The 16,860-nt window shown below is 38.4% G+C and overlaps 1 protein-coding gene across 1 annotated transcript; it reads left to right on the top strand.

Annotated features, from left to right (window-relative positions):
- The first annotated feature begins 206 nt into the window (after positions 1-206).
- LOC126586998 (uncharacterized) lies at positions 207-7,670 on the top strand. The gene is made up of 2 exons (XM_050251967.1): positions 207-504; positions 7,485-7,670. Exons 1-2 carry the CDS (start codon positions 213-215, stop codon positions 7,589-7,591), a joined length of 399 nt encoding a protein of 132 aa, XP_050107924.1. The 5' UTR covers positions 207-212; the 3' UTR covers positions 7,592-7,670.
- The last annotated feature ends 9,190 nt before the right edge of the window (positions 7,671-16,860 follow it).

Below are 16,860 nucleotides of genomic sequence, written 5' to 3'. Positions count from 1 at the left end.
TAATCATACAATTGGCCGATAGATCTAACGCTTATCCAAAATGAGTGTTGGAAGACGTTTTGGGGCAGGTTGATCATTTAGTCTTCCCAGCAGATTTTTATGTGCTCGAAATGGATGAATCGGATCATGCTCCTTCATTGCCCATCCTCCTTGGAAGGCCATTCATGAAGACGACCCGGACGAAGATTGACGTGTATAATGGAACGTTGTCCATGGAATTTGATGGGGAAGTTGTTAATTTTAATCTTTCTGATTCCATTAAGTACCCTAGTGAGGACCATTCATGTTTCTCTATTGATATAATTGACTCTTTGGCGCAGGGATATCTTGAAGATTTGAATGACGATGCGCTTGAAAAAGTCATTACACGAGGAATGGAACTCACAACCAAGGGGGCAGATTCTAGGGCAACCCACGACATACATGGACTAGGCCATGCCGTGCCCCCTAGTGATGAAATTTTTGAGTTGGTTGCTGCCCTTGAGTCACTACCTAAGCATGGTGGTAAGTCTCCTAACTTTGATTCCATTCCAATTTCGACTAACAAGTTGCTTCCATCCATTGTTCAAGCACCCATACTTGATCTCAAACCCCTACCAAGCCATTTGAAGTACATCTTTTTGGGGGAAAACGAGACACTACCTGCCATCATCTCCTCATCCCTCACGGCATAAGAAGAGGAGAAACTAGTTCGAGTTTTGAAGGAGTTCAAATCTGCCCTAGGTTAGACATTGGCCGATATTAAAGGTATAAGCCCTACAACTTGTATGCATCACATATTTCTTGAGGAGGGGGCCAAACCAACTAGAGAGGCTCAACGCCGTCTTAACCCTCCGATGATGGAAGTGGTGAAAAAGGAGATAATCAAACTTCTAGATTGTGGGGTGATTTATCCCATCTCCGATAGCCGTTGGGTTTCACCTATCCAATGTGTACCCAAGAAATCTGGAGTGACGGTTGTGGAGAATGCGGAGAATGAGCTTGTGCCCACCCGGATTCAAACTGGTTGGCGAGTGTGCATTGATTATAGGAAGCTAAACGCAACCACAAGGAAATATCACTTCCCATTACCGTTCCTAGATCAAATGCTCGAAAGGTTAGCAGGTCATTCCTTTTATTGCTTTCTTGATGGATACTCCGGTTATAATCAGATTGTTATTGCCCCGGATGATCAAGAAAAGACCACTTTTACTTGTCCCTTTGGAACGTTTGCATATCGACGCATGCCATTCGGTTTGTGCAATGCTCCTGCCACATTTCAAAGGTGTATGGTTAGCATCTTTTTTTATTATGTTGAGAGAATTATTGAGATATTCATGGATGATTTTAGTGTGTTTGGTAATTCATTTGATAATTGCTTGGATAATCTCACTTTAATCTTGAAACGTTGTGTTGAAACAAACCTTGTGTTAAATTGGGAGAAATGTCATTTTATGGTTAAACAAGGTATTGTTTTGGGTCATATTCTCTGAACGTGGAATTGAAGTTGATAAGTCTAAAATAGATCTTGTACGCTACTTACCCTCTCCCACTTCGGTGAGAGAGGTTCGTTCTTTCCTTGGTCATGCAGGATTCTATAGACAATTTATCAAGGATTTTTCCAAGATTGCACAACCCCTATGTCGTCTCCTACAAAAGGATGTGTCATTTGAGTTCAACGAGGCATGTGAGAAGGCATTCAAGCATCTCAAGGAGCTCCTCACCACGGCACCCATCATAACTCCCCCGGATTGGTCCATTCCCTTTGAATTGATGTGTGATGCATCAGATTATGCACTTGGCGCTGTTTTGGGTCAAAGAAAAAATAAACAGCCACATGTTATTTATTATGCTTCACGCACTTTGAATGATGCTCAGTTGAATTATTCTACAACCGAAAAAGAACTTTTGGCGGTTGTATTTGCTTTAGATAAATTTAGATCATATCTAATTGGTACTAAAGTTATTATTTTCACTGACCATGCAGCCTTGAAGTACTTGTTCACCAAGAAAGAAGCTAAACCTAGACTCATTCGTTGGATGCTTCTACTTCAAGAGTTTGACATCGAAATCAAGGACAAGAAGGGGAGTGATAATGTTGTTGCCGACCACCTAAGCAGGTTGGTGCGTGAAGAAGAGGATCTTCCCATCTCCGAAACATTTCCGGATGAACAACTCTTGTCCGTTCAGGTAAGTGCTCCTTGGTACGCAGATTTGGTGAATTATTTGGTGACTAAACAAGTTCCTAACACCCTAAACAAATTCCAACGTGATAAACTTAAAAAGGATGCTAGATTTTATGTTTGGGATGACCCATACTTGTGGAAATATTGTTCAGATCAGGTTGTAAGAAGATGTGTGCATGAATCAGATTTTCACTCAATTTTAAGTTTTTGTCACACATATGCATGTGGGGGTCACTTTGGCACCCAAAGGACAGCTTTTAAGGTTCTTGAATGTGGTTTTTATTGGCCTACTTTGTTTAAAGATGCTAGAACCTTTTGTTTAACATGTGATCGATGCCAAAGGACAGGTAATATTGGCCAAAAAGATCAAATGCCGCAGGTACCCATCTTTGTTGTTGAAATCTTTGATGTTTGGGGTATCGATTTTATGGGTCATTTTCCTTCATCTTTTGGTTTCACTTACATATTACTTGCCGTTGATTATGTTTCCAAGTGGGTGGAAGCGAAAGCCACTCGAACTAACGATTCTAAAGTTGTGGCAGATTTTGTGAAAACTAATATCTTTTCTAGGTTTGGGATGCCTAGGGTGCTAATCAGTGATGGCGAGTCTCATTTTTGCAACCGTACCATTGAGGCATTACTCAAGAAGTACCATGTGACGTATAAGGTTTCCACTCCTTACCACCCCCAAACCAATGGCCAAGCCGAGGTGTCGAATCGTGAGATCAAACAGATTTTGGAGAAGACCGTTGGGCCAAATAGAAAAGATTGGAGCTTACGGTTGGATGATGCATTATGGGCGTATCGAACGGCTTACAAAACCCCCATTGGTATGTCTCCTTTTCGACTTGTGTATGGCAAGCCTTGCCATCTTCCTGTGGAATTAGAACATATAGCTCATTGGGCCATCAAGACCTTCAATTTGAATGTAGACCAAGCTGGAATTCATCGAAAGCTTCAATTGAGTGAACTTGATGAGATAAGGCATGAAGCTTATGAGAATGCTAGAATTTACAAAGAGAAGACCACGGCATTCCATGATAAGATGCTTCGAGGCAAGACTTTCGAAATTGGGCAGAAAGTGTTGTTGTTCAATTCCCGTCTTCGTCTATTCCCTGGTAAGTTACGTTCCAAGTAGGTTGGCCCGTTTGTTGTTACTAATCTTTTTGTGCATGGTGCAGTCCAAATTAAGAGCTTGAGAACCGGGCAAGAATTTAAGGTGAATGGACATCGCTTGAAGCCGTACTACGAGCACTTTGTGGAGCATGTTGTGGAGGAGATCCCACTGCATGCCGTGGGTTCCCATGAGGGTTGATCAATGTGGCATCGTCCGGCTGGAAGACGTTAAAGCAAGCGCTTCAAGGGAGGCAACCCATTTATTTTGCTTGATTGTTAATATTTTTGCTTGTTTAATTATTTTTGGGGTATGACTTTCTATTTTGAAACATTAACAAATATGCAAAGGATTTTAACATTAAACTTCATGGAAATGAACAGGAAACTGGGAAATAAAGAAACACAGCATAAGACAAGAGGGAGCCTTCACAATGGCTGCTTGGGAGAAGTCTTAGTAGTCGGCGGAATTTCAGCAGTCGGTGGAGCCACTGATGGAGGAGGTACCGGAGGTTGATCATTTAGAGCTTCACTACGCGGTACAGCCTCAGAAGACGATGGCAAATGCTGTTGGAACAAACCTACAAACCTCCGATGATCAAGTAAAATCTGACCATCAGATTCATGCAGCTGGTCAATTTTCCTCTTCATATTTGTGGCATAATTGTGTGCAAGCTTGTGCAATTGTTTATTTTCATGCTTGAGTCCTCTAATCTCCTCTTTGAGACTCAGTATTTCAGCCGCCAATGATTCAACGTGACGGGTTCGAGCAAATAGGCGTTGGGCCATGTTGGACACAGAACCCGCACACTGCACGCTAAGAGCCAGAGACTCCTTAACCGCCAATTCATTAGACCGTCTAGCGAGCAGTCTGTTATCTCTGGGGGTGACAAGGTTTCGGGCCACCACCGCAGCGGTCATGTCATTTTTCATCATCGAATCCCCAACGGTGAGAAGACCAGTAGGGGATATAAAGGACGGACGCCATATGTTGTCTGGAGAATGAGGGGCTGCTCCTTCACCAAGGTTCAAGTCAAAACGACGGTCAGAAGGGCCAGACATTTTTCAGAGGTGTTAAAGAAAGAGGAGATCGGACAAGTCAAGATCGTAGAAGTGCAAAACGGGAGTTTTTACAGGCAGAAATTCAAGAGTGCTTTGAACGTCCTGCATACTTCTATAAAAATCAGCACGCGATGGGATTTCAGAGATCGAATAAGCCATTCAGAGATCGAAGAGGCGCCAGCTTTCTCAAAAGTTGGGCTTGCTCACAAACCACCAATTCCAGATATCGAAGAGTGTCAGCTTTCTCAGCCTCGTCAGCACCCATCACACGCAACTTAGCTTTGCGAAAATCATGGGCAGTCTGTCGAAGCGCCGATTCCAACCATCTGTCTCTCTCAGCCTCGTCAGCACTTGTCACATGCAATCTCTGCCCTCAACGAAGCTCAGAACTCGAAGCGCAAATTCTGGATATTAAATAGGCCTCTGCTTTATCGAGACGTGTCAGCATCTGTCAAATTGCACATCTGCGTTGCGTAAATCACGTGCAATCTGTCGAAAATTTCTGGAGAAGCGGAATGCACGTGAAAACTACTGTTAAATTGTCCCAGGCTGGCCGACGCGAGTAATGGAACAATGCCTTCCTAGCCATTAAGAAAATTCTATAAATGTTGAACTTCAAAGTGAAGCAGCTTCACCCAACTTTCAGCCTCACTTAACCCTTCATCCTCTCTGAAATGGCTTTCCAACAAACCCTCTCGAGTCACTCTGTATTTCTCATCCCCTGGGATACCCCTGCAAACAACCCATCCAGAGCATGAGTATCTCATATCATGCTTTCTCCCTGTCCTTTCTCCAGCCAGCACCTGCTCTCAAGTACTCATCATCTTGTGCTTTCTCTTCGTCTCTCACGTATAAGGGAAGTGAAGATGATACCTCGAAGCATGTGGAGACAACGTGCTGATTCATCCTCAACTAGGGACAAGGAGAAAGAAAGCAAGAGGTGGGCACTTGGAAAGATTGAAGAAAGAAACAGACCAACACCTTTACCTCATGCCTGCCCGTCGTGCAGAAGAAACAAGCAGAGAAGAATGCAACTTGCACAATCAACCCAGCAGAAGGAATCTGAGATGAAGAACTAGAGAAGCTGCCACATCTGCTTGGAGAACAAATAAGGAATTGCAACATCACCAAAGAGCAAAGCTTCGCCGTACAATTCCAATCCAGTTCAAGATCAAAGCTGTGGAAAGTCAACAAGATCAACTATCTCCAAAACCAGATTTGCGTTCTTAAACTCTACTCTGTCTGGTTTTTACTTTGCCATATTTGTCATGTTTATTTGTCGTTTGTTATTTGCTTGTTCATATGCTTGAAACATTGAGGACAATGTTCGATTTAAGTGTGGGGGAATTGGTAACTATTGTTTTGCATGAAAATTCGTAGAAAATTATCACCCATTACTTCTAGTGTTGTTCCTTGCTGTTTAAGTGTTTTTAAGCTGTTTTAGAGTGTTTCAGTATGTTTTGACATAAAAATCCGAAAATTTCATAAAAATTTGAAAAAAAATTGTTTTGAAAAACCCAAAAAGAGTTGTTTTTGTGTGCTTATTTGTGTCTTAGGGTACCTTCCAACACAATGATGAGGATTTGGTTTTTAATTACATGACTGTTAAAGAGAGTTATAAACATGGATGAACATTTGATTTACTCTTTGGTGTATGCTTGGTTGTGGTTATAATTTATGAATTCACATGCAATCATAAAGGAAAAATTAGTTTTTGTAACATGCTTGAAGGAAGGAACTCAAACAAACGCTACAACATTGTGAGATTTGAGCCTAAAACGTTATTTGGAGAGTTAAAATCTGTGCATTATTGTTTTCTAAAGTCGTTGCATGATCTCATTTTTCTTTGCTTGGTTACTACTTAGAAGGCGTTTCATCATTTAGTTCCAAATGCTAGAACTCATGCCCATTTCATTCAAAGCATGATATTGATTTGCATAACACATATTCAAGATGAAGTTGTGTAGTTACCACCACCAAAGCCAAATTGCCGTGTATCCTACTTCATAATATGTTTAAGTTAACCCCATTGAGCCTTGTTAGCCTACGTTCTTTGTTAACCCACGTTATCCTCACCTAGCCTAGATTAGGACCATCCATACCCTTGTTCTTAAAGCATAGTAAAGCATGATTCAAATTGAATTCCTTTTGATTATGTATGGCAGAAAATAAGTGTGGGGGAATTTGTTTCTCATGTAAGTAGTGTGCCATAGGCACGGGTGGAAAGAAAGAAAAAAAAAAGAAAAGTGTGAAAAGTATATGAAAAAAAAAAAAAAGTTGAAAAGATGTGAAAAAGAGTCCTAAAGTATTGTTTGTTGAAGAAGGGGTCCAAAACTTTGAATTCGGCCCTAATTATTGCTTGAATCTTCCCGTCGTGTTTAAAAGTTGATTTCTGCAATCTAAGTGAATTCTAAGTTTCAAGTTCATTACTTTGCTTGCTATTGCTTTAAGAACGTTTGTTATCCCTATCCTTCATTTGTTAGCCAACACCCCAAGCCCGTTACAACATTTGACCTCAATCTTGAGTGTTATGTGTTTCAATTTGTGGAGTTTGAATTTGGTATGAGCATATGATGTCACTGGTTCTCGCATCTAAGTAGTAGCATTCCATTCATGAGATCATATCTAAACATGCTTATTAACTCCAGAAATTGCTTTCTTTGTGATACATATATGTGAGCGTTCGTTTTCATATCTACATCAATCTTCTCACATATAACTAGTATAGGGTGTGTAGTCAGAAAATCTGAGTGACAATTGAGTGCATATCTTGTAAGGAATTGAGTGAATTCTCTAAGGCATGTTACTACATTCAAAACATTGTTTTAATTGCTTAAATGTGAACTAGTAAGTAGTGACTATGATTAAGTATGTGCTTAAGTGTAGAGATGACTCAAATCTGTGGGGATGATAATCTTTAACATGTCATGTGCATTGGAAATCCCTGAGGCAAATGTTGGAAGGTTTGGGTTGTGTTGTATTCGTTTCGTTTTATTTCTTTCTTTGCTCGAGGACTAGCAAAAGCTAAGTGTGGGGGAATTTGATAGGAGCATATTTATGCGACTTAGTTGGCTTGTTCTTGTGCATTTATGTCGTGTTTCCTTAGTTATTTTAATGTTTAAAGTCATTTTCATGTGTTTTCAGATTTTAAGGACAAAGTAGGCAAGAAGATGCATTTTGGAGCATTTTGGAGCAAAATGGAGCTTGGAATGCATGTCACATATTTGGAACCAAGGTTTGGACGAAATTGAAGACTTAAAGAGGTTAAGAATGTGAAGAATTAGTGTACAAAGGATCATGAATTCAGCCACAAAAGAACAAGAGCATCCTTGCCGTGCAATCCACATTGCATTCCCTTTGAATTCCCATGCATGCTTAATCATCCTTGTCCCCTAAAATATTTCTGATTTCATGCCCCAATACACTCAATTATCACACTCAATTGCTGCATACCTCTTGTTCCCTTCACCCATCTGATTTCACACAACTTTCACAACCATTCCATGCACCAATTGATGCTCCATCATCCACATTTGGGATCCAATGCCTTGTGCAACACATGTTGCTGCACCTTTAACTAATTTCTGAAACATTTCACCTCCCCTTTTCATTTCCATGCAATGAACACAATCATTCATGCTCCCTAGCTGAAATACCACTCCATTTTACCCTCCATACTTTGCATCATTGCTCCATTTTCATCCTTGAACCATTGCACACCACAAATTCACCCTCCTTGCTGTGCATTTCCCCACTGCCTAATCTGATTCTCTAGGGTTTTTGGGGCCTATATATACATGTTTACAACCCTTGGCAAAGGGTTGAACCTCCCATATTCATCATTCATGCAGCAAATTCGTCCATACTCACCCTAGGCAGCAAAACACCCCAAAAACACCATTCTAGTGCCCAGAAAACATAACAGCCACTCCACCTTATTCCACCATCTTTGCCGAGTTCTCTACCACCCTCCAACCATCAAACACTCCTCCACACTCACCCTAAACCTTTCCATACCATTCCCCATCCATTCTACACCATAAAACTACCCAAAACCTGTCCATAACCCAATCTGCCGCAAGCAAGGGAAAGGAGGAATCTTGGATGCACTTGCTGCCAAGTTGGAGCATTCTAGGTGTTTTCTTTCTTTGGATTTTAATGTCTAATTCATGTAATCTTTGTTTTGCTTTAAGTATGATTGGCTAATTTCGTTTTTGGCTAAGGGTGTATTCAAAACCATGATTATATATGCGAAATGAGTTCATTACTTCCAGTTATTGTTACATAAGTCGTGAATACAATTTGCTTAACCATTTGATTTAGAACTTATTCTTGTATGTTGATTGAGAGTGCACGCTTAATTTGCATGCTTGAATTTGATGCTAGGATATAAATTTGGTTCACCTAATCGTTATGAATTTATATTCGTAAGTAGTGAAGGTCGCTAGTCACGATCGTGTTAAGTAGATTCCTGGCAAGAGTATTATGCTTTTCATAGTTACGAATGCCTTGTCGATGCTTATGATTTCCAAAGAACGTAATGATTCTAACTTGTGTCTTTATCATGCTGTTCATATAAAGAACTTGTTAGGAATAATTTGTTTGCGATGCATATTCATCCAATTCAATGATCCTAGGGAAATCTGAAGGTTAATTTAAGCGGACCTAATTAACTTGGAGTGTTGAGGTTCATAACTTATTGAATTGATAACTGGAAATTGATTTACGTTGCATATATTTCATGTGTGGAAAAGAACCCGTTAGCCATTCCATCATCCATTGATTCTTCATAACTTTGTATTACAATCTGTTTCTCTTACAATCTGCCATTTAAGTTTATTTTCGTCCAAATCAAATCCCCAATTATTTTGAATTCCTAGATTAATTGGAAAGTGTGTTGGTTTATGTTTTTAGGTGTTTTAGGTCACTAGGAAACCAAAATTCGTCCAAGTTGAGTTAGAGTCCAAAAACTGCCCAGAAAGTGGTTTTTAGGCATTTTTGAGTGTTTGGTTGCTGTTTTGATTCTTTTGGTTCGTTTTAGTATTTTAACGTGAGTTTTGCATTCTTTGAGTCTAATCTAGTGCTTTAAACTTTGTTTTTACATTTCTAAGTCAGTTTTCAAGTGTTTAGCAATCCCTCCTAATCCCCGGTCTAGAACGATCCCTATTTACATACTTTGCTACAATTGATAAAAAGAGGGTTTAATTTTGTGTGTTAACTTATTTTTCACATCAAATTAGTTTTCTGTCTCAGTTGCTTCAAGCACATATTTTAAAGCTTAGCTACCTTGCTTATGTTTGCTTTCTATTAAGAATGATAAGGATGACTACTAGGATAAATGCCATGTTCTAGGGTTCATGTGATGTTCATAATCCTCTTCGTTCTTAATGAGTTTATAGGTGCTAAATTTGAGTATATGTCACGCCAGGTTGCACCTACAAATATAAGTTTGATGTATATGTTATGCATCTAACATGCAAAGAAAGTGAGGATTCATACAATCTAGTTATATGCCTGATATGAGCATATTTATGCAACTTAATTAGTTTGTTTCTTGCATTTATGTTGTTAGTTTCTACTTATTACAGTGTTTTGAGCTATTTTTGTGTGTTTGTAGGTCCAAATGACAAAGTTGGCAAGAAAGTGCAATTTGGAGCATTTTGGAGCAGTTTTGGGCTAAGGATGGATAGCACATGCATGGAGCAAGGTGGATGGATGTTTTTGAAGTTCAAGAGGCTAGGAATGTGCTACAAATCTGGAAGAATGAATTCAAGACAAAGAAGATAAGGAATCAGCCAAAAAGAAGGAACATTATCCAAAACCTTATCCAACCTTATCTTATCCAAACTAACCTTATCTTATCCTATCATAATCTTATCCTACCTTATCTCCAGCTGTAAAAGGAGTCCTTATCCTATTCTAAATCTTTCCCATCTGAATTTAGGAGTCCAAATCCATCTAAACACATTAATTCTTTTCCTCCCTGGAATATGATTAAAAGTATCCTTATTCCTTGTTGATTTGGAGTCCTAATTACCCACCTTCCATCACAATTTTGTGCATCCTCCTCTCCCTATAAATACAAAGTGCCGTAGCACTCATAACACACCATTCACCACCCTCTACCATCAGATCACCACACCATCCAGCACAAATTCGTCCCATACATCCAAAAACTCAGAAAATCCCCATTGTGCCACAGCTGTGCAAGGAAGGAGAAGAAGGAGCCACCTGGAGCCGTGCCTTGCCATTCAACATTGGATTGCTAGAGCGCTCTTAGGTGTTTTCTATCTTTTATTTTCAATGTCTAATTTAAGTTATCTTTGTTTAATTGCGAACATGAGGAACTAATTTCTTTATAGTTAGAGGTGAATTCGAAGCCATGATTATATGCTTTATATGAATTGATTACATCCAGTTATTGTTTCTTGAGTCTTGAATGTGATTTGCTTATCTGAGTTATTAAAACTTGTTTATGTATGTTGATTGAGGATGCATACTTAGTTTGCGTGCATAAACTTGATACTAGAGTATAAGGGAGTTTCACCTAATCGTTATGAACTTATATTCACAAGTAGTGGAAGTTACTAGTCATGATTGTGTTAAGTAAATCCTTGGCAGGAGTATCATGTTTTTCATAGTTACGAATGTCTCATCAATGCTTATGGTTTTCAAAGAACTTAATGACATTTGATATGTTTTTCTATCATGCTTTTCATAGTTACCGAACTTGAGAAGGATAATTTGGTTGTGATGCGTATCCCGTCCATTTCAATGAGTTAAGGAAAATCTGATGGTTAATTTGTCCTGTCATGGTTAACTTGGGGTGTTGTCATTCATAGTCCAAGGGAACAATACTGGAAATTGGTTTATATGCATATGTCATGTGTGGAGAATGATCCTCTTGTTGGAAATATGCCCTGAAAGTCAATCTTTGGAAGAAACCTTTCAGGACAAATGAATGGATGTATAGATGACTCTTATACATCAAATGGCAAATATACTAATTAGGACTATCTCAATGAACGATATATGTCCTAAATAGTGAATCCATGGACAATGGATCGGTTGAAGAAGTAATCTAATGATGTTAGACTACAGAGACCTTCTTCACATAACCATCATGTCCAAAAGGTTCCTGGTCATAGGATTGTCGGAGGGAAACTAACAATGCATAGACCGGTACATACTATGTCCGCTTCAATTGGAAGGATGGAAAGTCTCATCCCATTTGTGTAGTGACACTAAGACAAGTATGTAGGTGCTCATTAAGGGAATGAGTTCACTGAACACAATCGAACGAGAGTACTTGCATGGAGGTCTACTCACATGTCAAGCAAGTAACTCTTATGGTTGGAATAATGTAAGTAATCCTTTGACCTGAGGCATCGTCGTTGTCTTGTGGTTAAGTACTTGATCTTTGATTATGTCAAAGTCACCCCATTCGCGGGTGTCCACGGCATAGTTGGGGTTAAGCCACTTAGTCATGAAGGCAAGTGAATGCACGACAAGGAATTTCTAATCTTCGTTAAGAGAGGAAGAATACTCTAAGATATGATTCTGGAATCTTTGGCCGAAGTATCGAGCGTAATAAAGGAAAGTGTTCCTATACGACTCAATTGAATCATATAAGAATGAATAATCACATTAGGGGTTTGACATAATATATCCATACCCTAATGATGTGATTGAGAGTATTGTTTTAGAGAATGATCGAATTACATTGTAATTCCAACTGAATAGGTTCTCCGAACAAATTCTACATTAGCTTGGGTAGCCATGATATATGGTTAGATGTCACTCATGGCTTGTGAGTTCTTCTAGATGATTAAATGTAGTAGTCAAAGAAGAAGGTGAATTAAAAGGAAGTTTTAATTCACTAAGTGATTGGATTAAATATAATCAATTGGATTGGTGCCAATCACCTCACTGCCTTGCTAATTAGAACCTAAAATGATTGTACACCGATACACTCTTGTAGTGATACCACTAATGGATGATGGGAATAATTAATTAGATTAATTAAGTGTTGTGATTAATTAGAAAGTCTAATGAAATCATAAAAGCGATATAAGATCGTTTTGGGCTTAAAGAAACGTTCGGGTTTAATTGGGCCCATTGGGCCTAGACCCATTGGGCTTTTATTCAAGCATAGGATGACTTGAAATAATAAAAGCCCAAACCAAACACTAAAGGCCGGCCACTTAAAGGGAAAGGGAGAGAGTGGAAGTCAAGTTGTTGACTAGGTTTCTTTTTGTCTATATAAGGAACTTTATAGAGATAATTTTCAAAGGGTTTTTGTGTGTTAAAACAACAAAAGAGAAAAAAGAAAATATCTCTCTATAACACCCAAAGGCCGGCCACCATTAGGGAGTGTGAGCTAATCATCTTATCTCCCTTTTGGTCATTCCTCCATCCATCTCACTACACTAGTGGGTGTGGATCTTTAGAGGTCTTCTACTTTGGAGACTAAAGGAGAACCAAAGGAGCACTCATACTAACAAAGTGGAGGAGGCAAGGAGGGAGGCTAGGCTCAAGGAGTTCAAGGAACAAAGGGCTTGGAGGTGGTCCATCCTTGGTCTAAAATCTAGATCAAGAGGTATAGATCTATTCCTACACTTTGTTCTTAACTTAAATGTTTTGATGCATCATATATAAACCTATGAACCTTGAAGGGGATTTGCATGACTATAGCTTTGATATTATGTGATAATTGCTTCCGTTGCTTTCGTATATAAAATTTGATTTGTATATGCATGCTAGTCTTTTTGAAATCCTATATGAAAATCTCATAGATTTCCCTTCAAGTGGTATCAGAGCCAAAGGTTTATATATTATGTGTCCCTTTGGATTTTATGCATATGGGTTTTAATTTAATGTTTGACATATTATTTCTTCATTCAAAGTATGTTTATCTTTTGTTTTTCAAATGTGGAAAAATGTGAATCAAATGTTGAAAAGATATGCATGCAAAAAGGTGTTTTGGATGCATGAATGAAGATTGAGTTTTGAACAAGTTTGACATGTTATTGCTTCATTTAAAATATGTTTATCTTTTGTTTCTCAATAGTTGAAAAATGTGAATCAATAGTTGAGAAAGATATGTATGCAAAAAGTGTTTTGTATGCATGAATGAAGAGTAAGTCATGAACAAAATTTGGGGTTTTGTTCCATAGGGTAGGCACGGTTTTGGGGTGGTTTTTGGCATGTGTTTGTGTTTTATTGTAAGACACTCGCACATCCTTTTAAAGCTAGAAAGTAGAAACCTTGTCACTTTTGTTTTTGGGTTTGAAAAATCACCAAGAATATACAAATCTTAAAAATGTGTTCATGGTTTTGTTCTTGGTGTTCATGGTTTGTTTTTGGTGAAAATGGTTTTATTTGGTTTTCATGCATTGTTTTGTGGTTTTGGATGATGTTCATACCATCCATAACCATATCATAAATTTATAAAACCCTAGACTTGACTAGGAGATTTCCATCACCCCTTTTCACCTAAGTCTTTAAAGCCAAAACCAAGTGACAAGCAAAATTTAATTTTTCTACTTTGCATTGAATTAAAGCTTTATGGGTGAGACTTCCCATCTCACCTTGTAATGGCCGGCCTCCCCTAGTGGATTTCCCACTTGTGGGGTTTTTTTTGTAATTTGGAAAAAGTTGTTTTTACTTTTGAAGTATTTACGGTTTTACCCCTAACCTTTTCATATTTGCATTTAGGCCCTTACTAACTAGAAAGTTAAATTATTTGATTTTAATTTTGTTAGTTGTTTAAACTCATAATACTATTATGCCCATATGCACTAAATCTAAATGTTTATGTTGCATTCCATTTAATTATTTAATGTGATTAAGTAGTTAGAAAATGGGTGACTATGGACTTATGCCTTAAACGATAATTGAGCTATAAGATAAGGCGCTAAAATCAAATTGTTTAAACCTTGGGAATGTGTTTTAATTACTGTTTTAATTGGACCTTGTCACGTTTGACATTAATCTATCTCTCCCTCTTAGTATATGTAATTTGTAGGAATTTGTACAAATCGGTTTGTAATTCTTATTACTCCTTAATCTCTTTTAGTTAGTTGATTCCCTCTAGTACTAGACTAGAGTTTCTTTAACTATTGGTAAGGAGACATAACTAAAAGAGGGTTTTGACATGAGATTAAAGATTAAATGGGTCCAATGCCCTAATTAGCAATGAATGATTGTCTTTCATTTCTAATGGCTGAATGAAAATGTTTTAATTGGATTGAAAAGCAATAATTAAATTGACACAACCTTCCCAAGTTCTTATTCAACAATGTTGGCTCGTTGTTGCAATAACCTAATAAGTCCATGGTCATCCAAGAGCCTAAGATAACTATAAAGTCCAAATTCAAAAGAATGCAAAAATCATAAGTAGTAGTAGTTACTTCCAATATTTGAAAAATTCGTTTTTGATAACAAATAGTGGGAGTATCATACGCTACTAAACTATAATGAATACAATTAGTAGTTATATATATCTCCAATATTTTGAAAAATGTTTTGATATTGATTTGTTTTATGAAAACAAATAGTGGGGATATCATATGCTACTAATTTCATTAACTTTGGACTAATAGTTATAATAGGACAATTTATTTGAATGTGATTAAATAAATAAAATTGATGAGACCTTAAAATCCCTCAACCATCATACAATATTAAGTTGAAAGCATAAGAGTGCTTTGAACACTTTTTCGTGGCCTTCCACCGTGGTAGGCTCCAATCGTTTATGACTTGTACACCGCCTTCACCCTATCATGGGGGAGTGCAAAGTGCATGCTTATACTTAGGAGGAGTTTATTTAAAACATTTAATGAGGTTAAGGTAGGCAACGAGTGTGGCCAACATCGTATCATCGTGAGGTCATACTTGAACCCCTATCTAAACCGGCATGGTGGGAAAGAACTTAACTAAGAGAAATGGTGCCAACATCATATCATCGTGAGGTATTGTTATCTAGAGGCCAAAAAGATGGGTAATCACAAGAGGTTGTTGTGAACGGGTACTTGTACCCTCTCATTATTATTTTTGCTAGCCGACATCGTATCATCGTGAGGTGGGCTTGGTAATAGTGAGCCTCCCATAACCCGCTAGGAGCTTTCTTTGAAATCTCCTGGATTCCATCTTGAGGGATATGGAATTTGCCAAAAATGGTGGGTGGTGTCATTCGGTTTAAAGACCCGAATCGTTTGACTTAATCGACAATCAAACTAATTATTTTATTGTTTATGTATTTAGATATGGTTGGAAGCACACTCGCGAAAATACTCGACAAACATTGCCTAGAGGGGCACAATTTCCCATCATGGTATCGTAATGTCAAGATTCTCCTAACATTGGAGAAGATTGTTTACGTACTAGACAAGGCTCCACCTCACATACCTCTCGGCCCTGAGGCCACTGAGGATGAACATGCTAAGTATGACAAGCACGTTGAGGATGACACACAAGCCAAGTGCTATCTGTTGGCTTCCATGAATGAGGAGCTACAGAGACAGCATGAAGGCATGGACAGTGCATCTTCCATAATACTCCATCTTACGGAGTTATATGGTGAAGGGACGCGCAACCGTCGCTTTAGCACTGTCTGTGAACTTGGGAAGACCAAGATGGTCAAAGGGGCTCCAGTACATCAACATGTACTGAAGATGATAGGATTCATTGAACAATTGGAGAACCTAGGTACTCCACTTGACGGGGAATTGGCCCAGGACTTCATATTGGCTTCTCTTTCTTATTCATTCTCGCAGTTCGTAATGAACTACAACATGAATAACATGGATAGTACTCTCTCTGAGTTACTAAACATGTTAGTAACTACCGAGAAGACCATGAAGAAAGAGAACGTTGTAGGTACTGCTGCAGTAGCCTACAACAAGCCATCCTCTTCCAAGGCTAAGCCGCAAGGCAAAGGCAAAGGGAAGGAGAAGAAGTCACCCACTCCTAAGCCGAAAGGAGGAGTGAAGAAAAAGAAGGCAATGGAGCCCAAGGGGACTTGCCACCACTGTGGAAATGAGGGGCATTGGAAGAGGAATTGTAGGTTATACCTTGCAACTCTTAAGGACAAGCCACAAGGTATGGTTTATGTTCTTATCTTCAATTCTAATTGTTAGATCTTCTAAATATTTATATTTGATATAAAGGGCTAATCACTTGTATAAATGTATATAGGTGGAGGAGCCAAGTAGAAGAGGAACAAGCAAGGCAAAATGTGGAGAACGGTTCGGCCACTATGTTTTTTGCTTACTACTTAGGAAGTTTGTTAGGCATTTAAAGATGGTCTTTAAACTTTCTTATTTTGTTAAGAACTTATTATGTGGCTTCATATGATGGAAGACCACTATAAGTGCCTAAATGTATAAAGGTATTTGAATTAGTCTCTAAATGTATAGAGCTAATACTTTTTGTGTTAAACATTATGAATGTTTGAATTATCATATTAATGTAATGTAATGAATGCTTTTTAATATATTATTTCCTTAAAGTAGTGTTA

This window comes from Malus sylvestris, chromosome 10, assembly GCF_916048215.2.
Source record: "Malus sylvestris chromosome 10, drMalSylv7.2, whole genome shotgun sequence".
NCBI lineage: Eukaryota > Viridiplantae > Streptophyta > Magnoliopsida > Rosales > Rosaceae > Malus > Malus sylvestris.
The sequence above is the reverse complement of the archived record's forward strand: the minus strand, read 5'-3'. Positions and strand labels throughout refer to the sequence as shown.

Coding starts and splice junctions, on each gene's coding strand:
- LOC126586998 (XM_050251967.1), top strand. CDS start 213: ATGGAATTTGATGGGGAAGTTGTTAATTTTAATCTTTCTGATTCCATT. Junction 505..7,484: donor GTCACTACCTAAGCATGGTG/GTAAGTCTCCTA, acceptor ATGTGTTTTCAG/ATTTTAAGGACAAAGTAGGC.